A 27,882-nucleotide genomic window follows, 5' to 3' on the forward strand; every position below is an offset into this window, starting at 1 on the left:
AAACATAGTTCAAGTAGAAAAACCTTTGTTATAATTTGAATAAAGATCTTCTCTGTTAAGGCCTCAAACTTCTGATGTGATTATTGAAGTGCTTTTTACATGCATGTGCTCAGGCCATCACTGTTTCTGAGTATGGGTCAGAGGCCCTTGGGCCTCTTCACAGTGGGAAGAATTTACACCTCCCTTTGTTCTCTGTAGCGACTAGATTTAAAGCGAAGCACATAACACATTTAACTGCCATTTCCCTCACACATACCCCTGTTATTTTTACCTGCATTAGAAATGGATTGGCTCCTTCCAGCACCCCTATTATTCGTACCTGTATTAGTAATGGGTTAGCTGTACTTGAGAGGCAGTCTTTACTGACTTTCCCCACATGCACTAGTCCCAGGCTATTTAACAAAGAAGCGGGTGGAAGGCATTACCCAATTCGATCGTTTTCCAGGCTTGTGTGATTTTTTTTTTTGAGGACTCAGATCAATAATTTTTCTGGTCAGACTTTCCTGGACTGTGCATATTAGCACTTTGACAGTTGAATAAGCATTTAATTTGCATGTCCACCTAGAAAGTTGCAAGGGGGGTGTTTTTGAAGTAGAATGTGACATGTCAGGCCTATGGTCTACAGCCTGAAGTGTCTGAGAGGGAAGAAAGAGAACCAAAGCTTCTGTTTCTGAAATATAATGTGACAAATACCACTTTAATTAAATTCCATAAATTCTCATCCCACTTTTAAAGGTAGGTGGTATTACCCCTGTTGTTCAAGTGAAAGTGGTCAGAAATATTGAATCTTGTCACTTCCCTTTGGGTGCAAAACGAAAGGCCCTACATCCTTTGAAGTCACATCAGGATACATCATGTAAGCCTGGTGAACAAATCCCAAGAGACAGACTTGAAATATGGAAAGGAAACAGGTACTTGAAAGAGTAGGGCACCTTACTAGCTTGAGATGTATTATTCTATGCTCTCAAAATAGATAATGGTTTGGAAGCACGGCTTGGCTTACTGCTATATTTATGTTCAGAGGTTGCTTGTTTTCCACGTACTTTTAAAAACTATTCTGGAAGGGAAGGGGTTAGTATATATATGTGGGATGTGGAAATATGATAGCCAATTTAAATGAACTTAAAACTGTTAACAGTGATACTATCCGTCTACTGTGGTGGGGTTGCTAATGCATTTAATTGAGTGCTTTTTAACAGCCCAGCTGGAGAACCAGGAAGTGGGACAGGATCAGTGGAAACGCTGCTTGGGTATTTGAAATTCAAGCAGTGAGACCTGAGAGACTGGAGTTCCTCGCCGATTCCAGAACCTCAGTGCAGGGCATTACTCCTTTAGATACAAAGATTGGGTGTAGAAACTCCGCATCTGTCAGCCAGGTAACACAGCCCATCAGATAATCATGTTAAGGCTAACAGCCAGTTCGAAACATTCTGTAGAACTATATCTGTTCAAGGGCTACCAGGTCCTACCTATCTGTCTCCCCTCCTGCTTTCTCTTGCTGGGCGTTTGTGTGCTGTTTGGAGATTCTAAATATTTTACACTGATGTTTCTTTAACACATTGCTTCTCTCTTTGTGCTTCAGGGAAGATGGTGAAAAAAGTCTGTCCTTGCAACCAGCTCTGTAGTAATTATCTTTTCTGTTATTTTTGGTCCTTGATTGCAAAGCCTGTTAACCATGAGTTCTTTCAACTCTGCAGTCTCATAGCTCCCTGATTCCTAACTTCCATCTATCTCTGTATCCTATTCTAATAAATATTTAACATGCTTAATTGAGAAATCATCTCCTAGTCGGTGCCCTCAGTGATAACCCCATGTGAGCCTAGCTTGTGACAGACATGGATTGGTAATGGCCATATATAGGGAGGTCAGGGATGCCCAGTTCCTATAGGAGAGCGATCCTTTGGTCAGCAAATATGTGCCGGGCAGTGTTATTACCCCAACTGGAAACTCAGCAGTGACGAAAGCATACAAAAGTCCATGCCCTCCCATGTTCACACTGAAGTGGGAGATGTGTGCTAGATTGACGAGGAGAAAAACACCACTTTCTAGAGTTTGTCTTCTTAGACTGTGGCTTCTCATACTTTAATGAGAAGGCCACTTACAGTGTTGTAAGGTAGGGTCAACGGGGAAATTCTGTACTGGGGATGCTGGGCTGTAAGTTATGGTTCATAATAGGTTATTGTTAGTAGGATCTGGTGATGTGGGAATAGGGGAAATGTATTATAATGGCAGGAGGAGATTTAAAAATGAATCTTGGGGGTAAGTCTAGTACTTATTAGGGCTTTTCAGAAGAACTAAAAAAGGTTAAGAAGTTAGCATATTCTCTCAAAGGCCTTTCTACATCTTTTATAGTCAAGTCTCCTTTTCTTAGGAGTTAATTTCTGGTCAGAAAATGATAGGTTTGTTTCATTCTTTAATGGGAGGCCTGTATACAGAAGCCAGAACGTGAAGGTTTAGCTGTATGGTTGACTCTTCCTCATGGTTTCTCTTTCCTCATAGAGAATCCTGTATTAGGTAATGTAGGGTAAAATGAAAAGTGAAATTTCGTTCTAAAGGGGCCTCGCAGCATCAGGGGCGACAGACTAGAGAGGTGTGTCTCCCAGCATGAGCTCTGTGTGGATAAGCAATGGTCACGTCTCCTCAGCTTCTTGTATTTAGCTTTTGACAGCTCTGCTCCCGTGATTATTTCTGTTTTTTGTTTTGATTGTCTCTCACATCAAGCTCACCAAGCAATAATTGTTCAAACAGGATGACAATCCCCATGCATGTGATATGCTTGCTTTCTAGATTGAGTCACTCACTGTCATGACTGCCCATCCTCATTGCCTGTGCTTCCCACTTCACCACTCTCTCACATTTGCTGTTCATGGAAGGCTGTTTTCTGTGCTCTCATGCTTCTCCCCTTGGGTTTCCTGTACTGTAGGGGAACTTACTCTTCCCTTCACACTGTATGTGCAATAGCAATCCCCTTGTGGCTCCAGCAGGCACCAAGAAGTGAGCTGACACTCACACTGCAGTAGTTCCGTGTCTTGCCATAGTGGTAAGAAGCATGTGACCTTCCTCACTGCAGCTTCACCTCAGAATTAGCTGTTACTGCAGCACAGACATGCTTGTGTGTGCCATTCCCCAGGTGGTAGGATATAAGCTTGACTTGAGACCAGCGATGGTCAGTAACAGGCTTTTAAGTGGCAGGATTGCGTTAGGTGTGCTGCTGTGATCTGGTGCGGCTTTGACCTTGAAAGCAGGAAAACGCATGCACTTACTTACCCCCAGCATTACTTGGGTACCTTAAGGACTAGTGGTTCACAACTTACTTTAGGAGCTTTTATTTATTCTGTAACACGTGAGATCTGGTAAGACAGTGGGGGGTAAGGAAAACAGACAAGACCATGACTCTTCTTTCCCTCTTCCCCAAAACGTGCCTCTTGGAATAATCTTCAGTGTGCCCTCCAGCAGAGCCGAAATCAGGCAGGCATAGACTCCCTCCTCTCTCATCAAACCGCAGAAATAGAGTTCCGTCATCATAACCGCAAAGCTTCCTCCTCCCCTTTGCACCCTGCCTCAGCTGCATTTTCTTGTCGCTTCTACATGGGAGTGCTTGCTGTTCTGGGAAGAGTGGGGAGAAGCGGTGGGAATCCTTGAGCCAATTGAAACTGAGGTCATCTTCAGGAAAACCATGTCTTCCTGAAGTTGAAAGATTCAGGCACACCATACAGTCCTTTCCTCATGAATAATCTTGTTCTTTACTCATGGGAAATTGGGAGAGGTTAACCCCTCCCAAGTTTATGTTTGCAAATTCATGTTTATGGGTCCAGGTGAAAAACTTTTCTGAACACAGCATGCTACTTCTCTTATTACCTCTCTCTATTTAAAGAATGGCTAGGCTGAGCATGGTGGCTCATACCTGTAATCCCAGCACTTTGGGAGACTGACATGGCAGGATTGCCTGAGCCCAGCAGTTCATGACTAAGCAACATATGGAGATTCTGTCTATATAAAAAAGTAGAAAATTAACTGGGTGTGGAAGTGCATACGTCTAGTCCCAAGCTACTTGGGAGGCTGAGGCAGGAGGAGTTGGAGGCTGCAGTGAGACGTGATTGTGCCGCTGTATCCAGCCTGGGTGACAGAAAAAGAAGAGACCCTTCCTTTAAAAAAAAAAAAAAAAAAAAAGCCGGGCGTGGTGGCTCACGTCTGTAATCCCAGCACTTTGGGAGGCCAAGGCAGGCGGATCACTTGAGGGTCAGGAGTTCTTGAGACCAGCCTGGCCAACATGGCAAAACCCTGTCTCTACTAAAATACAAAAATTAACTGAGCATGGTGGTGCACACCTACAATCCCAGCTACTCTGGAGGCTGAGACAGGAGAATCGCTTGAACCCAGGAGGCAGGGGTTGCAGTTAGGTGGGATCGTACCACTGCACTCCAGCCTGGGTAATAGAGTGAGACTCCATCTCAAAAAAAAAAAAGGACTAAAGAATGTGGCAGTGTCCAGTGGTTTGGAAACCCACCTTCTCCTTAGCCAAGCATCTTTTCCTACTCCTACTTTAACTGCGCCCAATGCACAAGAAAACCTCTTTTTCCCTGCATTCTGCAAAATTCCAGAGCAACTAGCCTTGCTGATCGTATCACACCTCCATCAGCAACGTGATGCTGGGAATAGCGTACTGGCGAGCAGTTCCAATACTCTTAGGTGCTTTGTGAATGGACTGAAAGAGGCCCCTGCCTGTGTACCTACCGTCATCCTGAGTTGTTCAGGCTTAGCAGCAGCTACTGAAGAGAAACTTTTCATCACCCTGTTATACCAAAACAAACGGCTAAATAAAACCTTGGAATCTTCCCTTCTTGCATGGCTTCCCAGTTCATCCTCTCCCCATTCTGTGGCTTGCCATTCATCATCCCGTGAAGTTTTCCCTCTTCCTGAAATTGTAACCTAGGCTTCTTTTAATGCTCGTATTCTGTTGCTTATAATAGGGACCAGCAGCACAAACACTGTTGGGGCAACAGTGAACAGCCAAGCCGCCCAAGCTCAGCCTCCTGCCATGACGTCCAGCAGGAAGGGCACATTCACAGATGACTTGCACAAGTTGGTAGACAATTGGGCCCGAGATGCCATGAATCTCTCAGGCAGGAGAGGAAGCAAAGGGCACATGAATTATGAGGTAAGTCTCTCTTTGGCCACAGAGAATCCGTAACACACATCTGAGTCAGGGTGATAGAAACAACTAAGCTGCTGCTTAACGTCTTACACCACGACCTTCTTCAATTTTAACACTTCAGAAAAACAAGGCAAAAATCCCCCAGGTACCCTTTTATTTTTCCTTCCCTGAATTCCTAACCTCTTATTGGTCAGCTCAACTTTTTCTTCTTCGTTTTTCCTTCATCATCCTCAACTACACACACACAGACACACACACACACACACGTCATCCCTCCCCTCTCATCAGGATTATTTTCACCCTTACTTGGTAAATATAAAGAGCCAATAAATACTACAGAAGACTGTTTTGCTGTATCTTACAGGATTATACTAGAAGTATATGTTAGCGCCACACATTTTATACCCATGGCCCACACCAGACATGACACGTGGTGGTTTTGTTTTCAGGGCCCTGGAATGGCAAGGAAGTTCTCTGCACCTGGGCAACTGTGCATCTCCATGACCTCGAACCTGGGTGGCTCTGCCCCCATCTCTGCAGCATCAGCTACCTCTCTAGGTCACTTCACCAAGTCTATGTGCCCCCCACAGCAGTATGGCTTTCCAGCTACCCCATTTGGCACTCAATGGAGTGGGACGGGTGGCCCAGCACCACAGCCACTTGGCCAGTTCCAACCTGTGGGAACTGCCTCCTTGCAGAATTTCAACATCAGCAATTTGCAGAAATCCATCAGCAACCCCCCAGGCTCCAACCTGCGGACCACTTAGACCTAGAGACATTAACTGAATAGATCTGGGGGCAGGAGATGGAATGCTGAGGGGGTGGGTGGGGGGTGGGAAGTAGCCTATATACTAACTACTAGTGCTGCATTTAACTGGTTATTTCTTGCCAGAGGGGAATGTTTTTAATACTGCATTGAGCCCTCAGAATGGAGAGTCTCCCCCGCTCCAGTTATTGGAGTGGGAGAGGAAGGAAAGAACAGCTTTTTTGTCAAGGGGCAGCTTCAGACCATGCTTTCCTGTTTATCTATACTCAGTAATGAGGATGAGGGCTAGGAAAGTCTTGTTCATAAGGAAGCTGGAGAACTCAATGTAAAATCAAACCCATCTGTAATTTTGAGTGGGTGGAGCTCTTGCTTTTGGTACATGCCCTGAATCCCTTACTCCCTCAAGAATCCGAACCACAGGACAAAAACCACCTACTGGGCTCTCTCCTACCCTGCCCTCCTCCCTTTTTTTTAACCCCTCTCTTTTTTATTTTTTCTTTGCTCTTTAGAACCCAGTGAAAAATACCAGGGTACTGGGGTGCAACTCTTTCTTATGATAGGTCATTAGTGCTTTAAGCAAAAGATATTAGCAGCTTTGACTGCAGCATTAGCAATTAGGAAAAAAAAAAATTAAGTTCCCTGCGGACATGTAACTTTGCCATCAGTTTTGATGTGGAAACACTGTGATATATAAAATGTTGTTGGACAACAGTAGTTTTAAGAGTAAAATATGAAACGTTTAAAAAGTTCCAAAAAAAGCTAGCTCTGTCCTTTACTTATTGAGACACTTTAACTTTTTCCTTTGTATTTCCATTGTATTAGATAAATAAATGTGAATGTAAAATTGTATAAATTACTGTACTTGAATACTTCTGTTTCCCAGTGTTGCTTGCTGGACATTTTAGTGCCTTGGACTTCTATTGCTTCTGCCATTAGCATCAACTTATCAGACCCCAGATCAATAAAGGGCATGTGGAAGGAAATCTTAGGTCCATGTGACCCCAGCAGTCCAGCAGTGGTTATGCCAAAGGGAAATTGAAAAAGTATTTTTTTAAGAAGTCATTCAACAACTTTGTCTAGAGCAGGTGTAAGATGAGTAGGGTGGGAAGTTAAGTTGGCATCAGTGGTTAAAAACAGAAAGTTCTGTTTCAGGAATAGTGAGGAGGGGGTGTTGTAACAAAATTGGGCAACTTAAAAGAATGGTGTGTGCTGGGTGAAAGACAAAGACTAAAGAATGAGGAAACAAACGTGCTGCCTGGCCAGGGACTGTCATATAAACCTTTCTTATTTGAGCTAGGCTTGAACAGACGTGACCTAGAAGAAATTGAACATAAAGAGAAGGGGGTGGGGGCTAGTTTTCAAGTTGGGGAACCTGATAGTGAAAAGTCACAGATGGAGAAAGTTGCTCTCAGAAAAACTGTTTGGATTGCTTTCCTCTTGTTGCACATGTACCATGCATTTCTCAGCTTGGGGTACTACATTTTGTGGAAAGTGAATCTATCTTTCCACATCTGAATTAATCATTCTAGGAAAGAATACTTATTCCTACTCATTTCCTTTATGATGTCCAAATGGTTGCAGGATCATAATCTATTGTGCCACCTTTATTTCTAGAAGGACAACTAATATGTTCACATTTTCAAATAAATACTCCCCGTAAGTAATAACTGCAACCAATCAGTGTTATTTAGTGCTATGCCTCCTTGTAATGGGTAGTTATTAATTATTTTCAGAGCTTTCCGGAAATACTGTCCTAACTGGCTATGTTTAGGATCTTTGTTATCTCTGAAGACAAAAAGAAAGAAGCTAGGACTCTTAATTTTGGGGTGCTTCTTGACTCTTAGTTGGGAAACTGAAAATATTTCCAACCTTTTACCCACGTCAATGGCATATTCTGGGAATCACCACCACCACCACTACCACAGAAAGAGGCTGGAGGCTCCTGTACCCTGTTCATTCCTTAAGGGCCCTGCTTCCCTTAATAAGTAAGTAAGTTGGTCTACGGCCCTAAATATGCAAATGAGAGCTGAAGGTTTTTAAAAGGTAGAAAGGAAAAGGGCAAGGGCTTCCACCCCTGCTTTAAAATGATTTATTTAGTCTCTGCTTATATTTCTTGTGGAGAGAGTAAGGATAGAACCAACAAGGGGCTGAGTAGCTGAGAAAGGGGCCACCCAAGAGTGAAACATACTTTATACCAGAGGAGCAGTGGAGCCTCATGCAGCACATTATCATCTGTTATTTGGGTTTAATAATAATTTTGACATCTTTTCACTCATACACAAAAAAAGTCAGAACTGGTGTTATTTACTGTTGATTTCATCCTCCTGTGTATGAAATAACAAGCCTAGAGGAATGAACTAGTGCTACTGAACTGTTTGTTTAAATTATTTTTGTGTTAATAGTACACTTTGAGTATCTTTTTCCACATTAAAAACTTTCTGAATTATAAATGTTTTCCTTACATTATTTAACAATGTACACTGTTAAAAATAAAAATAAAAATTCAAACTTACTTTGGGGGTTTCTCAGCAGCCGTTAATTGTACATTTTGCACTAACTCGGTGTTGCGCTTCTTGTAAGATTGCGCTTTGTGCTTCAGTTTGTTACCTTTGTAGACTTATTTAATGAAACCATTCAAATAAACCAAACTTGCTTTTGTTGAGCTGTGGGGTTTCATTTCCAGAAGATTCCTTCACATTCTCATTGGCACTATTTTGAGTTAAGTGCAATTTATAACTGGATTCCTAATTCCTGGGAGCTCCTTTGCTGCCTCCTTAACTTCCAAAGGAATAGAAACGGTCGGCTGCCGGCTAGTACTTTCAGACTTCCTTATCTCAGGTTCACAGCTTCCCAAATGGGTCTGAGCCAAAAAATAGGAAGTCACTGCTTCAAGATTAGCCACAGCCCAGCCCAAAATAATACGTCTAAAAAAATTAAATTGGCTGGGCGCAATGGCTCATGCCTATAATTCTAGTACTTTTTACTTTGGGAGGCCGAGGTGGGCAGATCACTTGAGGTCAGTTTGAGACCAGCCTGGCCAACATGGAGAAACCCCGTCTCCTCTACTAAAAATACAAAAATTAGTCGGGCGTCGTGGTGGGTGTCTGTAATCCCAGCTACTCGGGAGCCTGAGGCAGGAGAATCGCTTGAATCCTGGCAGGCGGAGGCTGCAATGAGTCAAGATGGCACCGCTGCACTCCAGCCTGCGCTACAGAGCCAGACCCCCCTCTCAAAAAAAAAGTTAAACTGCAAACTTCATTATTTTGGGGGAAGAATTGTGAAACATCTGAGCACTATGAAAAGCCAATTTATGGTCAAGGTGGGTTACATCTCACACCTGAAATGGGGAAGTAGAAACAGTTGCGTTTGAGCATCCCTAATTGAAGAAATGCTCTGAGATCAGAAAATTTCTGAGCACTGATGTGATGCCAGAAGTGGAAAATTCCACACGTGACCTTGTGTGACAAGTCGCAAAGCACCAGGCATACAACAGTTTATGCAGCGACCCTAAGAGAAAAAAAGGCCCAGCCCCCTTCAGCTGCAGTGTATCTTCTTATACAAAAACTTTGTTTCATGCACAAAATTATGTGTATGAGGCATATACACGAAACACAGGTGAATTCCACGTTCAGACTTGGGTCCCATCCCCAAGGTCTCATTATGTGTATATAAATATTCAAAAAATGCAAAACAATTCTGGTTTCAAGCATTTCAGATAAGCAATATATATATATTCTATTTTGTTAATAAGGTATACGATTTGCTTTCTCAAAAATGCCTTTTCTGGCCAGACAGACACAGTGGCTCACACCAGTAATCCCTGTATTTTGTAAGGCAGAGGTGGGAGTATCACTTGAGCCCAGGAGGTTGTGGAGAGAGCTGTGTTTGCACCACTGAACTCCAGTCAGGGCAACACAGCCAGACCCCGTCTCAAAAAAAAAAAAAAAAACAGCTTTTTTCGTGGTCTTGATTATTTCCTTCCTTAGGAAAAAATGTCCATCTTGAAACAATGCAGGATTGTAATGTCATAAATCCATAAATTATTTATATTAAATGAAGATTGTAGCCTGGATTGATACAAAGTAGTGAAAAGCACTGCTCCAACCTTTTTCCTGTCGTGATCCACAGTGCTTAATGTGGACAACATTAAAGGCATGGACCGTAAAGGAAAGAAGGCAGACGTTATGCAAAACAGCCGAATGTAGACAATTGCTGAGGCAGGTGCTTAGGACCAAGTCTGGCCTATATTGCTCGAGGGCAAGGAGCCATTGGTGATTCCTAAAATGTCCATCTTTATTAACATAATAGTTCAGTAATAAATAGTGGGAAGCCTCACAAGCCGAAGAAAAGGTATTCATCTGTCCAGAGCCTCTCCCTACTAGAGTGATGGACAAGCTTTTCAAAAGTGCTCAGCTCTAACTGCAGTGGGCTCTCAGTCAGATCCTCTTGATAAGGTTCAGAATGAAGCAAGATAAATCGCAATGACGTTCATTCTCCAGGAGCGATGAACAATTTCATGACCAAAAAGTAGTTTTCCAAAGTCCCTTTGTGACAGAGTCCAATCATGTGGCCTGAGCCTCAGTTAAGATGGATCATATTTCCTTTTCTTCATGTCCTGGCTCTTCCTATGAGATTCCCAGTTTCCTATGGAAGACAAAATGGCTTAAATGTAGCTGCCATAATTTTAAAATAAACTGACAGCTAATGATTTCTGGATTATATTAATGATCCTAATTTAGACTAAGCCCAAGAATGAGAATTACTGTTAGGAGGAAGGCAGATGATTCTCCTAGACCGAGTGGCCTCGTGCTCATGACAGACCTGCTGCTGGGAGGGACAGCTCTCCATGCAGTCGTTTCCGCTTCCTGCTATTATCAGGAGCTGAAAAGGGCTGCACCTGAAGTCAGGAGCCCAAAGGAAAAGTTCTGGCTCTTAAATCAATTCTGTTCTACTTGCAGTGCCATTCCCTAATAGAAGTTCCCGATTCTATCAAACTTTAAATGAAATGTCATCCTTCCTCAAAAATTCCCAGAATTAAAGCTAGGATCTCCCTTTAATTTTTGTGCCTAAACACCTCTCTGCTACCTGTTGTGCGTTGGTCGGCGCTATAAGTTTGGAGGTCCCAAGATCCAGATTTTGCTTGTGGTTTCTGGTGGCAAAGGCTGTGTGGAGTCCTGTTCTGGGTCACCATCTGGTTGTTCAAGGCTAGTGTGTCAGAGGCCTGGGCTGGGTCTGCTGTAGACGAGGGCCTGACCACACCATCCCCTGCATCGGGAGCCACAGCCCACTTTTCAGAGTTGTCTTCAAGAGTCTCTACAGAGGTCAAGGAAAAGTGCGTCATCAGCAAATAATGAAGTATTCTCACAGAAAGCACTGGAAAAACTGGCCCTCAGAAATTCCATGTCTTCAGTACCTTCTGAAAGTTTTTGGAATTTCTCTCCCCTCCCCCTAAAAGTACACTTCCCTTTGGTTAGGACCAAAGAGGAACTGGACATATGCTATCAGCCAGAACCCCCTCAACAAAACCACACGAAAATGAGGATTTTTATGTCGCCTAAAAGGTATTCTGTGGCTACTAGAAACATACAGCACAGTAGCTTACAAGCATTTCAAGGTATTTACTGATTAATTCTTGAGTCACTCCTGCAAGGAAGTCTTTCTCCGGGAGTGGTTCTGAGACGGTTACAGGAGTGCTGTGCGTCAGAGGAGGGGCCGGAGGCGCTGCCACGGTTCACAGAGGAGAGAAAGGACAAGTCACAATCACATCACTGCATGGGATTTCAGAGCGTGGGTCCACTCCCCTCCTGTTAGAGGGAACACTCTCAGAAGCACAACACCGCTTAGGGCTACGCTGCTTCAGCCAGTAAAAAGAACTTCAGATTCCCGAGTCCCAGTCCTACCTACAGATCTGTCTGTGGTTTGAATTCTTCTCACCAGTGGGAAAAACAAGTTTCTTTCTCCTTTCACAGCAAAAGTAAAAGGTTTCTCACAGGCCATCTAATCCAGTGTCTGGCTTGCTTGTTACAGCCATAACCCTTGCTCAAACAAAATCTTAAACTAAAATCTGACCAGGCACAGTGGCTCACACCTGTAAGCCCAGCACTTTGGGAGGCCAAGGTGGGAGGATCGCTTGAAACCAGGAATTCGAGACGCCACCTCTACAAAAAATAAAATATCAGCGGGTGTGGTAGCATGCACCTGTAGTCCCAGCCACTCAGGAGGCTGAGGAAGGAGGATCACTTGAGCTCAGGAAGGTCAAAGCTGCAGTGAACCCTCATCCCGCCACTGCACTCCAGGCTGGGTGACAGAGCAAGACCCTGTCTGAAAACAAACCAACAAACAAAATCTTCAGCCAAAATCTGATGCGTGAAATGGATTAAAATAACAATGGCTCGGGTTGTCTGCCAAGGGGCAGGAAAGGCCTGGAGGGCAGCTTCCTCCACAATCTACCCGGGAGCTTCTGCAATGGTTAAGAAGCTAAACACCTGCAATAACTCAACAGTAAGGACATCCACAGGACAGGAAGTGGTTCTGTTTTGGTTTTTATGTTAATTTCAGCCTGTCAGTGCTGAGGGGCATATGAATGAACCAACCATGAAGCAAGTCCTCTGTGAATCTTCTTCACAATTTGTAGGGAAAAACTGGGCAAAAGCTCGATGGGTCTGAGACAAGCCCTTTCTCTGTTTCCACTCTCTGAGTAAGGACTACCTACCGCTGGATGAGCAGGAGAGAACAGGTGGGGAGACAGAGAAGAAAGAGAAGAAGGCGTCTGTATCACTATTCCCACTCAATCTGGACTCTGAAATAAACTAAAGTTGATAAATAATCTGCCAAAAGTTCCCGTTATTCTCAATCCCAATTTTGCCTTGTATTCGAAGATATCTCAGAAACACAAGGCTTGTTTTTTTTGTTTTTGTTTTTGAGACAGGGTCTCACTCTGTTGCCCAGGCTGGAGTGCAGTGGCACGATCTTGGTTCACTGCAACCTCTGCCTTCTGGATTCAAGCAATTCTGCCTCAGCCTCCCGAGTAGGGGGGACCACAGGCATGCACCACCACACCTGGCTAATTTTTATGTATTTTTAATAGAGACGGGGTTTCGCCATGATGGCCAGGCTGGTCTCAAACTCCTGACCTCAAGTGATCCGCCCACCTTGGCCTCCCAAAGTGCTGGGATTACGGACATGAGCCACCGTGCCTGGCCAAGGCTTTCTAATGTAGAGATGGCCAAAGCATTTGAAGCAAAAAAAAGTTCTCTACCCTGAAATTTCTAATTCTAGAAGATTTTATCAAGGCCCACTTAGTTCCACGGGGAAAAAAAAAATCATTGTCTTTAGAAACGGGAAAGTGTACAGCAGATTTAAATATCTGAATTTCCTGGGCTCATCTCTCCTGCGTGTAGCTTGAGAGAAGTCCCAGCGAGGCCTGGTTTGGAGCCGGCCCAGGGTTACCGCAGAGAATCAGAAGACCCTGCGACTACACTTCTTCCTGCAGACACCTCCCAGGGCTCTGCTCCCACCCCTCACTCACCCTCACTCTTCTCAGCTGACGGCGTGGAGACTCGAACGTGCTGCTTCTCCATCCGCTCCCGGAACTGCTGCTGCAGCTGCTTCTGCCGGAGCTTCCGCTGGTGCGTGGCCTCGCTCTCCACGGCGGATGAGGTCAGGCTTCTGCATGAGAGGACAGCGGGGACGAGGGCTCCTGAGCAACAGCCACGGCTGCTGGGAGCACATGCACGGCTGGCTGGCTCCGAAGGCCTGAGTGGAGGCAGCCCCCGTGACATAGGAAGGGGCCGCAGAGGAAAGGAAGGGGACTTAGGCCGCATACCGGGAGCTGCAGTCCTTGTCCGCCTGTATCACAGCATGGCTTGGTCTGGAAGGGGAGGTCGCCTCCTGTAGTTGTGGGTGTCCCAGGGCCATGTTCGGTCGGCAGCTGTTGTATCTTGCCTCTTCCACAGACGGTTCAAAATCTTGTCTCTTCGCTTTAGTTAAATCCACTTCAAGAGGCAACTAGAAGGAAAGAAGAAAAACAAATTCCTTCAACTGGCTCTTGCCCTCCGCTTCTTCTCCCTGACTCGCAGATTTCGATTCCTGGAAAATCGCATTTGACATCCTCCATCCATCACGCCTTCTAGGTCCTGTAACTCCATGAGAAGGAGGAGCCAAACAATTTCATGTTCTGTGTTAGTGAAGTTTTGATAAAAAGGAATCCTTCTTTGGTTTTGACTTAGGGCAGATGTTCTGTAAAATCGCATTTGAATCTTTCCTGGGCTGCTGGGTCTGTCTTTGCTGCCTCCTTGTCCTTTTTCCACGGAAATGAGCACACACAGTCTCTGTGGAGGTCTGCACCTTCTCACCCCTTTCTGCCAGGGCCACCCCTGCAAATCGCGCGCGTCACTGAGGGAGCGCGCGCTGTGGCATCACGAAGAACCCTTCAAAGGACAGAGGGAAGAACCCCTGGGAGGCACGGACGTCGGCTGGCCGAGGCTGCGAGGAATCTTCCAGAACGGGGCTGCTCTGCATCTCATCAACATGAGAAAGGACAGTCCTGTGCTGCGTGGCACAGGGCAAATGGTTTCATTTCCACACGGATTCCTACAGAAATCCAGAACATTTTTACTTGGGAAAACATCTCTCAATTCATAAAACTGATGCTGATGGAATAATTGTTTGAATATGAGGGATTAAGATGATTACATTTTGACCTGAAAATGAAAATTATAGTGCAGATTTCATATCTACATTGAAAGATAAATGAGTAGTTTAAAAAGAAATGAGCTTTGGCCAGGCACGTTGGCTCATGCCTGTAATCCCAGCACTTTGGCAAGCCGAAGCAGATCACTTGAGTCCAGGGGTTCAAGACCAGCCTGGCCAAAATGGCAAAAATACAAAAATACAAAAAAAAAATCGAAGGAACTCCTGAGTAGCAGCCTGTCTCTACTAAAAATACAAAAAAAAAAAAAAAAAATTAGCTGGGCATGGTGGCACACACCAACAATCCCAGCTACTCGGGAGGCTGAGGCAGGAGAATCACTTAAACCCGGGAGGCAGAGGTTGCAGTGGGCGGAGATCGCACCACCGCACTCCAGCCTGGGCGACAGAGCAAGACTGTGTCTCAAAAAAAAGAAACGAGCTTTGAAAAATATGAAAGACTGGGGGACCGACTCATATTCAGAGAAGGACTGTGTGGTAGATAGAGCTCCCTCTCCCCTCTCCCCTCTCCCCTCCCCCCTCCCCCATCTCCCCTCTCCCCTCTCCCCTCTCCCCTCTTTCCACGGTCTCCCTCTGATGCCGAGCCGAAGCTGGACGGTACTGCTGCCATCTCAGCTCACTGCAACCTCCCTGCCCGATTCTCCTGCCTCAGCCTGCCGAGTGCCTGCGATTGCAGGCGTGCGCCGCCACGCCTGACTGGTTTTCGTATTTTTTTTTGGTGGAGACGGGGTTTCGATGTGTCGGCTGGGCTGGTCTCCAGCTCCTGACCGCGAGTGATCCGCCAGCCTCGGCCTCCCGAGGTGCCGGGATTGCAGACGGAGTCTCGTTAACTCAGTGCTCAATGGCGCCCAGGCTGGAGTGCAGTGGCGTGATCTCGGCTCGCTACAACCACCTCCCAGCCGCCTGCCTTGGCCTCCCTAAGTGCCGAGATTGCAGCCTCTGCCTGGCAGCCACCCCGTCTGGGAAGTGAGGAGCGTCTCCGCCTGACCGCCCATCGTCTGGGATGTGAGGAGCCCCTCTGCCTGGCTGCCCAGTCTGGAAAGTGAGGAGCGTCTCTGCCCGGCCGCCATCCCATCTAGGAAGTGAGGAGCGCCTCTTCCCGGCCGCCATCACATCTGGGAAGTGAGGAGCGTCTCTGCCCGGCCGCCCATCGTCTGAGATGTGGGGAGCACCTCTGCCCGGCCGCCCATCGTCTGAGATGTGGGGAGCACCTCTGCCCTGCCGCCCCGTCTGGGATGTGAGGAGTGTCTCTGCCCGGCCGCCCTGTCTGAGAAGTGAGGAGACCCTCTGCCTGGCAACCGCCCCGTCTGAGAAGTGAGGAGCCCCTCCGCCCGGCAGCCACCCCGTCTGAGAAGTGAGGAGCGTCCTCCCTCCTCATCTGGGAGGGAGGTGGGGGGGTCAGCCCCCCGCCTGGCCAGCCGCCCCGTCCGGGAGGTGAGGGGCACCTCTGCCCGGCTGCCCCTACCGGAAAGTGAGGAGCCCCTCTGCCCGGCCAGCCGCCTCGTCCAGGAGGGAGGTGGGGGGGTCAGCCCCCCGCCTGGCCAGCCGCCCCGTCCGGGAGGCGAGGGGTGCCTCTGCCCGGCCGCGCCTACTGGGAAGTGAGGAGCCCCTCTGCCCGGCCAGCCGCCCCGTCCGGGAGGGAGGTGGGGGAGTCAGCCCCCCTCCCGGCCAGCCGCCCCATCCGGGAGGGAGGTGGGGGGGTCAGCCCCCCGCCCGGCCAGCCGCCCCGTCCGGGAGGGAGGTGGGGGGATCAGCCCCCCGCCTGGCCAGCCGCCCCGTCCGGGAGGGAGGTGGGGGGATCAGCCCCCTGCCCGGCCAGCCGCCCTGTCCAGGAGGTGGGGGGGGGCGCCTCTGCCCGGCCGCCCCTACTGGGAAGTGAGGAGCCCCTCTGCCCGGCCAGCCGCTCTGTCTGGGAGGGAGGTGGGGGGGTCAGCCCCCAGCCCGGCCAGCCGCCCCGTCCGGGAGGGAGGTGGGGGGGTTAGCCCCCCGCCTGGCCAGCCGCCCTGTCCGGGAGGTGAGGGGCGCCTCTGCCCGGCCGCCCCTTCTGGGAAGTGAGGAGCCCCTCTGCCTGGCCAGCCGCCCGGTCCGGGAGGGAGGTGGGGGTCAGCCCCCCGCCCGGCCAGCCGCCCCGTCCGGGAGGGAGGTGGGGGGTCAGCCCCCCGCCCGGCCAGCCGCCCCGTCCGGGAGGGAGGTGGGGGGGTCAGCCCCCCGCCCGGCCAGCCGCCCCGTCCGGGAGGGAGGTGGGGGGGTCAGCCCCCCGCCCGGCCAGCCGCCCCGTCCGGGAGGGAGGTGGGGGGGTCAGCCCCCCGCCCGGCCAGCCGCCCCGTCCGGGAGGGAGGTGGGGGGGTCAGCCCCCCGCCCGGCCAGCCGCCCCGTCCGGGAGGGAGGTGGGGGGATCAGCCCCCCGCCCGGCCAGCCGCCCTGTCCGGGAGGTGAGGGGCGCCTCTGCCCGGCCGCCCCTACAGGGAAGTGAGGAGCCCCTCTGCCCGGCCAGCCGCCCCCTCCGGGAGGGAGGTGGGGGGGTCAGCCCCCCGCCGGGCCAGCCGCCCCGTCGGGGAAGTGAGGGGCACCTCTGCCCGGCCGCCCCTACTGGGAAGTGAGGAGCCCCTCTGCCCGGCCAGCCGCCCTGTCCGGGAGGGAGGTGGGGGGTCAGCCCCCCGCCCGGCCAGCCGCCCCGTCCGGGAGGGAGGTGGGGGGGGTCAGCCCCCTGCCCGGCCAGCCGCCCCGTCCGGGAGGTGAGGGGCGCTTCTGCCCGGCCGCCCCTACTGGGAAGTGAGGAGCTCCTCTGCCTGGCCACCACCCCATCTGGGAGGTGTACTCAACAGCTCATTGAGAACGGGCCATGAAGACAATGGCGGTTTTGTGGAATAGAAAGGGGGGAAAGGTGGGGAAAAGATTGAGAAATTGGATGGTTGCTGTGTCTGTGTAGAAAGAGGTAGACATGGGAGACTTTTCATTTTGTTCTGTACTAAAAAAATTCTTCTGCCTTGGGATCCTGTTGATCTGTGACCTTACCCCCAACCCTGTGCTCTCTGAAACATGTGCTGTATCCACTCAGGGTTGAATGGATTAAGGGCGGTGCAAGATGTGCTTTGTTAAACAGATGCTTGAAGGCAGCATGTTCGTTAAGAGTCATCACCACTCCTTAATCTCAAGTACCCAGGGACACAAACACTGCGGAAGGCCGCAGGGTCCTCTGCCTAGGAAAACCAGAGAACTTTGTTCACTTGTTTATCTGCTGACCTTCCCTCCACTATTGTCCTGTGACCCTGCCAAATCCCCCTCTGCGAGAAACACCCAAGAATGATCAATAAAAAAGAAAAAAAAAAAAAAAAAAAAAAAAAAAAAAGAAAAATATGAAAGACTGGCGATACCAAGTGCTGTCAAAGATACGGAACAATTGGAACTTACGCAATGCCACGTGGGGTGTGAATTAATACAACCATACAGGAAAACGGGAAGAACCTACTAAAACTAAACACGTACCTATCTTCTCCCCCAATAATTCCCAACAAAAATGAGTGCACGTGTACAGCAAAAGAATGCTAACAGCAGCTCTAATCGAAACAGCCACAAGCTACAAAAACCAAAATGTCTACTAAGAAAAGACTAGAAAAATAAATTGCCACATACTCATGCAAAAGAAAATTATACAGCAATGAAACTGCTGCTCGTACCATGAATGAATCTCACAACCATGCTGAATTCAAGTAAGATACAAAGAGTTCAAACTGTAGGATTCCAAAAAAGTACATAACAATAAAAACAAATTGGTGGCTTTCTTTGTTTTTTGTTTTGTTTTTTGAGAGAGGGTCTCGCTCTGTGGCCCAGGCTGGAGTGCAGTGGCGTAATCACAGCTCACTGCAGCCTGGGCCTCCTAGGCTCAAATGATTCTCCCAGCCCAGCCTCCCAAGCAGCTGGGACTACAGGCGCCACCACCAGGCCCAGCTAATTTTTATTTTTATTTCGTACAGGCAGGGTCCCACTATGTTGTCCTGGCTGGTCTCCAACTCTTGGGCTCAAGCAATCCTTCTTCCTTGGCCTCTCAAGTGGTGGGATTACAGGAGTGAGCCACCACACCCGGCCAATCTGTGTTGTTAAAAGCGGTTTGCTCAGAGTGGGAAGGAGGGCAGGGGATCGCAGTGACTGCAAGGAACACAGCTGGGCCTTCTCGGTACTGGCAGTGTCTTGATTCAGATGTTGGCTGTGTGGATGTGTTTGGTTGGAAAATTCATCAAGCTGAGCATGGATGATACGTGCACTCGTCTACCTGTCTATATGTTCTTTTTCATACTTCGGTCAATTTTCTTAAAATATGAACTGTACAATTCCACTTACAGTACAATTCCATTTGTGAACTTTACATATATAAAGTTCAAAAACAGGAAAAAATAATCCATGGAAGTCAGAATAGAAGACAGGATAGTAGTTACTTTTGAAAAAAGGAAAGCAAGGCAGTGACTGGAAGAGGGCAGAATGGGGCTTCTGGGCTGCTGGTAAAGGTCTGATTCCCTATCTGGGAGGTGAACGGCTCTGCTCACTTAGGAAATGGTGGCTCATGCCTGTAATCCCAACACTTTGGGAGGCTGAGGCAAGTGGATCACTTGAGGTCAGGAGTTTGAGATCACCCTGGCCAACATGGCGAAACCCCGTTTCTACTAAAAGTATAAAAATTAGCCGGGCATGGTGGCGGGCGCCTGTAATCCCAGTTACTTGGGAGGCTGAGGCTGGAGAATCGCTTGAACCCACGAGGCAGAGGTTGCAGTGATCACAACATTGCACTCCAGCCTCGGTGACAAGAGTGAAACTCTGTCTCAACAACAAAAAAAGAGAAATTTGGGGCCAGGCTCAGTGGCTCACACCTGTAATCCCAGAACTTTGGGAGGCCAAGGCAGGTGGATTGATCACTTAAAGCCCAGGAGTTTGAGACCAGCCTGGCCAACACAGCAAAACCCCGCTCTACTAAAAAATACGAAACATTAGTTGGGTGTGGTGGCGGGCGCCTGTAGTCCCAGCTACTCAGGAGGCTGAAGCACGAGAATCGCTTGAACCCGGGAGGCGGAGGTTGCAGTGAGCCAAGATAGCGCCACTGCACTCCAGCCTGGGCGACAGAGCAAGACTCTGTCTAAAAAAAAAAAAAAAAAAAATCTGGGCTCGGTGTGGTGGCTCACGCCTGTAATCCCAACACCCTGGGAAGCCAAGGTGGGCGGATCACCTGAGGTTAAGAGTTCAAGATCAGCCTGACCAACATGGTGAAACCCCCTCTCTACAAAATACAAAAGATTAGCTGGGTGTGGTGGCACACACCTGTAGTCCTAGCTAGTTGGGAGGCTGAGGTAGAAGAATCGCCTGAACCTGGGAGGCAGAGATGGCAGTGAGCCGAGATCACACAATTGCACCCCAGCCTGGGCAACAAGAGCAAAAGCTCTGTCTCAAAAAAAAAAAAAAATTAGCCGGGCATGGTAGCACGCACCTGTAGTTCCAGCTACTCAGGAGGCTGAGGCAGGAGAACTGCTTGAACCCGGGAGGCGAAGGATGCAGTGAGCCAAGATCACACCACTGCACTCTAGCCTGGGCGGCAGAGCAAGACTCCGTCTCAAAAAAAAAAAAAATTGTTATAGGAGACGAGAGTATTATATAATGATAAGAATGTCAGCCAGGTGCAGTGGCTCACACCTATAATCCCAGCACTTTGGGAGGCCGAGGTGGGCAGATCATGAGGTCAGGATATCGAGACCATCCTGGCTAACATGGTGAAACCCCGTCTCTACTAAAAATACAAAAAATTAGCCGGGTGTAGGTGGCAGGCGCCTGTAGTCCCAGCTACTCAGGAGGCTGAGGCAGGAGAATGGTGTGAACCCAGGAGGCAGAGCCTGCAGTGAGCTGAGATTGCACCGCCACTGCACTCCAGCCTGGGCGACAGAGTGAGACTCCGTCTCAAAAAAAAAAAAAGAATGTCAAGTCACCAAGAAGATATAACAATTATAAATATTTATGCACCAAACACCAGAGGTCCTAAATATATGAAGCAAACTTTGAGAGGATTGTAAGGTGAAATAAAAGCAACACAATAATAGTAGGAGACTTCACTACTCAACTTTCAATAATAGATAAAACAACCAAACAAAAGATGAATAAGGCGATAGAGTATTTGAACAATACTATAGGCCAACTGGACCTAACAGTCATATACATAACATTCCACCCACCAACAGCAGAAAATACATTCTTCTCAAGTACACATGGAACGTTCTCCAAGACAGACTACATGTTAGGCCACAAAACAAGTCCTAACAAATTCAAGATTGAAATCATATAAAGTCTCTTTTCAATCACAATGGAATGAAACTAGAAATCAACAGCAAAAAGAAAACTGGAAAATCCACAAATCAGTAGAAATTAAACATCACACTCTTAAAGTCAAAGGAAATGTAACAAGACAACTTAGAAGAATTCCCGGAGACAAATGATACTACAACACAACCTACCAAACTTCTGGGGTGCAGGGAAAGAAGTCGTAAGAGGGAAGTTACACACACAGTTAAGAAAAAAGATCTCAAATCTACGCTATACCTCAAAGAACTAGAAAAAAAAAGTTACACCCAAAGCTAGAAGAAAGGAAATTCTAAAAAGATGACAGCAAACGTAAGTGAAAGAGAGAATACAAAAACAATACAAAAAAGCTCAATAAAAGTAGGAGTTGGGCCATATGGGTTTCTCACGCCTGTTATCCCAGCATTTTGGGAGGCCAAGGCAGGTGGATCACTTGAGGCCAGGAGTTTGAGACCAGCCTGGGCAACACGGTAAAATTTTTTGTATTCTGTACAAAAAATAAAAAAATTAGCCTGGCATGGTGGCAAATGCCTGTAGTCCCAGCTACTTGGGAGGCTAAGGCAGGAGGATCATTTGAGTCTGGGATATAGAGGCTGCAGTGAGCCGAGATCATACGACTGCCCTCCAGCCTGCGTGGGAGGATCACTCAAGCCCAGGATGTCGAGGCTCCAGGGAGCCAAGCCATGATCAGACCACTGCATTCCAGCCTGGGTGACAGGGCGAGATCTTGTCATGAGATGAGATGAGATGAATAAAAGAAATTAAATTAAAATAATAAAACAAAATAAAATGACAAAGGACTTGAATAGACATTTCTCCAAAGACGATAAACAGATGGCCAACAAGCATATGAAAATATGGTTGGCTGGGTACGGGGGCTCACACCTGTAATCCCATCACTTTGGGAGGCCAAGGCAGGCGGATCACCTGAGGTCAGGGGTTCGAGACCAGCCTGACCAACATGGTGAAACCCCGTCTCTACTAAAAATACAAAAATTAGCCCGGCATGGTGGCAGGCGCCTATAGTCCCAGCTACTTGGGAGGCTGAGACAGGAGAATTGTTTGAACCCAGAGGCGGAGGTTGCAGTGAACCAAGATTGTGCCACTGCACTCCAGCCTGGGTAACAGAGTGAGATTCTGTCTCAAAAAAGAAAATATGGTCAACATCACTAATCATCAGGGGGTATGCAAATCATAACCCCAATAAAATATCACGCCCATTAGGTTGGCTAAAAAAAAAAAAAAACCTCAGAAAATAACAAGTGCTGGTTAGGATTTAGAAAAATCTGAACTCATGTGCCCTGTTTGGTGGAATTGGTAAAATGGGGCAACTGCTATGAAAATCAGTGTGGCAGCTCCTCGAAAAATTAAAAGTAGGATCACCATGACCCAGCAATCCCCTTCAGAATATGTCTAAAAGAATTGAAAGCAAGATCTCAAAGAGAGTTACACACCCTCGTTCATAGCAGCATTATTCACAATAGCCAAGAGGTTGAAAGCAACCCAAATGCCCATCACCAAATGAATGCATAAACAAAATGTGGTCTATATATACAATGGAATATTCAGCCACAAAAAGAAGGGAATTCTGATACACACTACTACATGGATGAATCTTAAAGGCATTAATGCTAAGTGAAATAAGCCAGTCACAAAAAGCAAAAATTATGTGATTCCATTTATATGAGGTATCCAGAGTAGACAAATTCACAGAAACAGAAAGTAGACACATATACCTATAATCTCAGCACTTAAGGAGGCTGAGTGGGAGGATCGCTTGTAGCCAGGAGTTTGAGACTAGCCTGGGCAACAGCAAAACTCCGTGTCCACACACAAAAAAGTATTTTATTTTTATTTTATTATTATTATTTTGAGACAGAATCTCACTCTGTCTCCCAGGCTGGAGTGCAGTAGTGCGATCTTGGCTCACTGCAGCCTCCACCTCCCAGGTTCAAGCGATTCTCATGCCTCAGCCTCCAGAAGAGCTGGGATTACAGGCAGGCTGACCACCATGCCCAGCTGATTTTTGTATTTTTAGTAGAGACAGGGTTTCACTATGTTGGCCAGGGTGGTCTCAAACTCCTAGGCTCAAGTGATCTAACCACCTCAGCCTCCCAAAGTGCTAGGATGACAGGCAGGAGCCACAGCGCCCAACCTAATTTTTTAAAAAAGAAAAAAAGATCAAGACCAGCCTCGGCAACATAGCAAGAACTCATCTCTTAAAAAAAAAAAAGCCCCCCAAAAAAGTTAATTAGCTGGCTCCAGGTGCAGTGGCCCACGCTGCAATCCCAGCGCTTTGGGAGGCCGAGGCAGGAGGATCACATGAGCCCAGCAGTTCATGACCAGCCCTGAGAAATTCTGTCTCTACAAAAAAAATAGTGGCCGGGTGCGGTGGCTCACGCCTGTAATCCCAGCACTTTGGGAGGCCGAGGCGGGCTGATCACGAAGTCAGGAGATCGAGACCATCCTGGCTAACATGGTGAAACCCTGTCTCTACTAAAAATACAAAAACAAAATTAGCTGGGCGTGGTGGCAGGCGCCTATAGTCCCAGCTACTCGGGAGGCTGAGGCGGGAGAATGGCGTGAACCCGGGAGGCGGAGCTTGCAGTGAGCCGAGATTGCGCCACTGCACTCTGGCCTGGGTGACAGAGTGAGACTCCGTCTCAAAAAAAAAAAAAAAAAAAAAATAGTAATAATTGTTTAAAAAATAAATTAGCTAGGTGCGCTGGCACATACCTGTAGTCCCAGCCACTTGAGAGGCTGAGGCAGGAGGATCCAGGAGGATCCCTTGGGCCCAGGAGTGCAAGGATGCTGTGAATTATGATGGCACTCCTGCATTCCAGCCTGGCTGATAGAGCAAGACCTCATCTTTCATAAAATAAATTTAAAAAAAAAAAGGAAAGAAAGTGGAAGTAGTTACAAGGGTCTGGGAAAGGGGGAAATGCGGAGTTCTTGTTTTACGGGTGCAGGGTCTTAGTTCTGCAGATCAATTTCACAACAATGGGAATACACTTAACACTACTCAACCACACACTAAAAATAGTTAAAATGTGATGTGTTTTACTACAATTTAAAAAAAGAAAAGGCCGGGTGCGGTGGCTCACGCCTGTCATCCCAGAACTTTGGGAGGCCAAGGCAGGCGGATCACTTGAGGTCAGGAGTTCAAGACCAGCCTGGCCAACAGGACGAAACCCAATCTACTAAAAATAAAAAAATTAGCTGGGCATGGTGGTGGCTGGCACCTGTAGTCCCAGCGACTTGGGAGGCTGAGGCAGGAGAATGGCATGAACCCGGGAGGCGGAGGTTGCAGTGAGCTGAGATCACACCACTGCACTCCAGCCTGGGCGACAGAGTGAGACCATCTCAAAAAAAAAAAAAGAAAAAGAAAACTTGACTAATATCTCTCATAAACATAGATGCAAAAATGCCTAACAAAGGCCGGGCGCGGGGGCTCACGCCTGTAATCTCAGCACTTTGGGAGGCCGAGGCAGGCGAATCATGAGGTCAGGAATTCGAGACCAGCCTGACCAAGATGGTGAAACCCCGTCTCTACTAAAAAAATACAAAAATTAGCCAGGCGTGGTGGTACACACCTGTAATCCCAGCTACTCAGGAGGCTGAGGCAGGAGCATCGCTGGAACCCAGGAGGCAGAGGTTGCAGTGAGCCAAGATCACACCACTGCACTTCAGCCTGGGCGACAGAGCGAGACTCCATCTCAAAAAAAAAAAAAAAAAAAAAAAAGTCTAACAAAATATTAGCAAACTGAATCCAATAATGTTTAAAAATGATTTTTTTAAAGGAGTTTTTACAGATGCCCAGTGACACACACCTTGTGGGGCTCCATGAGGACAAGAATCCCTCAGGCACAGGATGGGAATGCTGCCCTGGGGAGCGACATGGCAGGGACCTCGGAGAGCAGATGAGGCAGGAGGAACACTCCAGAAGCCACTCATGGCAAGGCAGTGTGACTCCAGGGCTGCCCAGCCACAGACCCCATTCTCCAAAGGCAAAGGCTCAGATCACGTTATAGGTATTGACAGAAATAATGGACATGTAAATGACATTGTAATGACACCAGACATGAACTAAGGAAAAGAAAGAAGGCTCAACAGCGAGGCTGGAGTGTCTGGGAAGGACAGCGGTGCTGCAGAGGGCTGTGTGCTCGCTTTGAGGCTCCACAGACTACCCCCAAGCACAGTTCTCTACGGTACACGCACACAAATTCTCTAGACCTCACATTCCTGTCAAATGGTGTGATTTTTTTTTTTTTGAGACGAAGTCTCACTCCTGTCGCCCAGGCTGGAGTGCAGTGGCGCCATCTCAGCTCACTGCAAGCTCCGCCTCCCGGGTTCACGCCATTCTCCTGTCTCAGCCTCCCGAGTAGCTGGGACTACAGGCGCCCGCCACCTCGCCCAGCTAATTTTTTGTATTTTTAGTAGAGACGGGGTTTCACCGTGTTGGCCAGGATGGTCTCGATCTCCTGACCTCGTGATCCACCCGCCTCGGCCTCCCAAAGTGCTGGGATTCCAGGCGTGAGCCACGGTCCCCGGCCCACATGATGTGACTTTAGAAAAAAGGAAAATGTTGGGATTAGTTCCTGCTGTCTCTAACATTCGAAATCTGAAATCAACATTGCCGACCCTCTAAAGAGCTGAGTCCTCACTTTTTCTCCTTGCATCCTCCAAATACTCAACCCATGACACACAAGAGTTTGCCGCATTATCTTCACTCCACTCATCCATGTCTGATATACCTGGCATGGAAGCTTATTTAGTGATCTCAGGTAGTCTTTGTCCAGAATACAGTTTCCAAGTGCATTCCCAAAACTCCTAAGGGCAAGAGAAAAAAAGGTGAAACAGGGTTAAGAATTGTTACACATGAATATCAGAGAATAGAATTACAACTTTTGTACAGGTTACTTCTCAGGAGCAGCAGAGGAAATGGACCCTAACATGCATTCCCCATTGATGTCTGGTAAGCATCTAGCATGTTCCCGCACTGTGTTAGTTTCTGAGAATACTGCAGTGAGAACAAGACACAAATCCCTGCCCTCACAGAGAAGATGAGTATGAAAAGATTAAGGTGCCATTCACAAAACCCACCAGCCACCTCCTGACATGGAGAACAAACTGCAGAGAGTTTTTCTTTTTTTTCCCCCCCAAAGGCTGCTCCAATTTCCCAGCAGGAGTAGGCAACACACACTTGGGGACTGGGGGCTCAAGGGCACAACCTCCCATGACCAAAGTTCTTAACTTGGGATCTATGGACTCCCCCACAGAACTCATAGGTTTTTCTGGTTCAATTCACTTCAATTCTCAAAGACACGGATATGGTTTGGATGTTTATCCCCTCCAAATTTCATGTTGAAACGTGACCTCCAATGCCGGGGGTGCGGCCTGGTGGGAGGTACTGGATCCTGGGGCTGGATTCCTCATAAACAGCTTAGTGCCATCCCCTTGGTGTTGAGTGAGTTCTCACTCAGCTCATGAGAGATCTGGTGGTTTTGAGTGTGGGGGCTGGGCACGATGGCTCATGCCTGTGATCCCGGCACTTTGGGAGGCACAAGGCAGGAGGATGACTTGAGCCCAGGAGTTTGAGACCAGCCTAGGCAACAAAGGGAGACCCTGTCTCTCCAAAAAAAAAAAAATTTTTTTTTAATTAACTGGGGGTGGTGTCATGTGCCTGTGATCCCAGCTACTCGGGAGGCTGAGGCGGGAAGATCACTTCAGCCCAGGAGTTCAAGGCTGCACTGAGTGATGACGGCACCACTGCGCCCCAGCCTGTGCAACAGAGCAAGACCCTGTCTCAAAAAATGAAAAACAACAATAAAATAAATAAATAAGCCTGGGACCCCTTCCTTCTCTCTCTTGCTCCCTCTCTCTCCACGTTCCCTCTTCGCCTTCTGCCATGATTAGAAGCTTCCTGAGGCCTCACCAGAAGTGGATGCTGGCACCAGGCTTCCAGTACAGTCCACAGAATCATAAGCCAATCAAACCTCCTTTATTTATAAATTACCCAGCCTCTGGTATTCCTGTATAGCAACATAAATGGACTAACACGGACATCTGCGTGACTGTGTAACTGAGTTAACTATGCTACCTGTGCGTAGCGGAGGACTGCTGAGGAGCACGGAGAGGAGGGTGCTGTCTGTGCACTCGCAGTAGGAGTGGGAAGGCCTCCGGCACACATGACTGAGTGCACGGAGAAGAGAGAGTACAGGATTCTACCACTTACTCCCAGCAAGGGAAGCCTGAAACAGAAACATTGAAAAAATACTAACGAAAGTGGGAAAACGGCAGACAGGACCCAGGGCAGGGGTGAGAATTATCTTCCACGCTGCTTGGATTTTTGAACCATGTGCATGTATTACCTCTTCCAAAAAAAATCGAAACCTGCTCTGAAGCAAGAGCTGAAATGACGCAGGTTAGACTCCCAGCCCCGCGCTCACCTGAGGGCTCGCTTCAGCCCGTCTGTCACCGCCTCCTTCCTTGCCTTCTCCAAAGATAAAGCCTTGGACTTGAGGCCCTCACTAACACCATAACCAACATCTTCATGATATGAACCATCCTGGGGGCAGAAAAGGAGTTTGAACTCAAACACGAGAGCGGCAGGCGCGCCACAACTCCCCTGTTCCTCAAGCAGCAGGGTTCAAAGCCGGACTCTCCCACCTGGCGGCCTTGCTACAGGGGCACGGGCAGAAGGCTGGGTGAGAATCCATCGCGAGTGCTGCTTCCTAGACCTGGGCTGCCTGGACATGTGCCTGTGGTCAAGGTGTGAAGACAATCCTCCCTTCCCAACTTCCCAACACACAAAGGGCACATTAGAAACTCACCCCAAATCCTATCAGTGTGCATCACCCTAAGGTAAAAAACCTCTGGGATGGCCGGGCCGGGCGTGGTGGCTCACACTGTAATCCCA

The 27,882-nt window shown here is 48.0% G+C and overlaps 2 protein-coding genes across 53 annotated transcripts in view; one reads left to right on the plus strand and one right to left on the minus strand.

Moving 5' to 3' along the window:
- WNK1 (WNK lysine deficient protein kinase 1) overlaps positions 1–8,583 on the plus strand; it is a 161,835-nt gene extending 153,252 nt beyond the window's left edge. For 18 of the 42 annotated variants that reach the window (XM_034935104.3, XM_034935106.3, XM_034935113.3 and 15 more), the window contains 4 exons: positions 1,583–1,624; positions 3,442–3,468; positions 4,971–5,158; positions 5,605–8,583. In XM_034935104.3, the coding sequence (XP_034790995.2) occupies positions 1,583–1,624; positions 3,442–3,468; positions 4,971–5,158; positions 5,605–5,922 (575 nt within the window). In that variant the 3' untranslated portion in view covers positions 5,923–8,583. The remainder of the gene's footprint in view (positions 1–1,582; positions 1,625–3,441; positions 3,469–4,970; positions 5,159–5,604) is intronic. The other 24 variants (XM_034935112.3, XM_034935115.3, XM_034935117.3 and 21 more) reach the window with 3 other exon arrangements.
- Positions 8,584–9,621: 1,038 nt separating this feature from the next.
- Positions 9,622–27,882, minus strand: part of RAD52 (RAD52 homolog, DNA repair protein) — a 79,923-nt gene continuing 61,662 nt past the window's right edge. For 7 of the 11 annotated variants that reach the window (XM_034935138.3, XM_034935142.3, XM_063593282.1 and 4 more), the window contains 7 exons: positions 27,413–27,531; positions 25,718–25,793; positions 13,747–13,928; positions 13,450–13,589; positions 11,544–11,642; positions 11,007–11,234; positions 9,622–10,565 (listed from right to left, as the gene is read on the minus strand). In XM_034935138.3, coding sequence (XP_034791029.2) covers positions 10,504–10,565; positions 11,007–11,234; positions 11,544–11,642; positions 13,450–13,589; positions 13,747–13,928; positions 25,718–25,793; positions 27,413–27,531 — 906 coding nt within the window. In that variant the 3' untranslated portion in view covers positions 9,622–10,503. Of the gene's footprint in view, positions 10,566–11,006; positions 11,235–11,523; positions 11,643–13,449; positions 13,590–13,746; positions 14,514–25,717; positions 25,794–27,063; positions 27,215–27,412; positions 27,532–27,882 lie in introns of those variants that run through there. The other 4 variants (XM_055095239.2, XM_055095240.1, XM_055095241.1 and 1 more) reach the window with 4 other exon arrangements.

Source organism: Pan paniscus, chromosome 10 (assembly GCF_029289425.2).
Source record: "Pan paniscus chromosome 10, NHGRI_mPanPan1-v2.0_pri, whole genome shotgun sequence".
Lineage (NCBI taxonomy): Eukaryota > Metazoa > Chordata > Mammalia > Primates > Hominidae > Pan > Pan paniscus.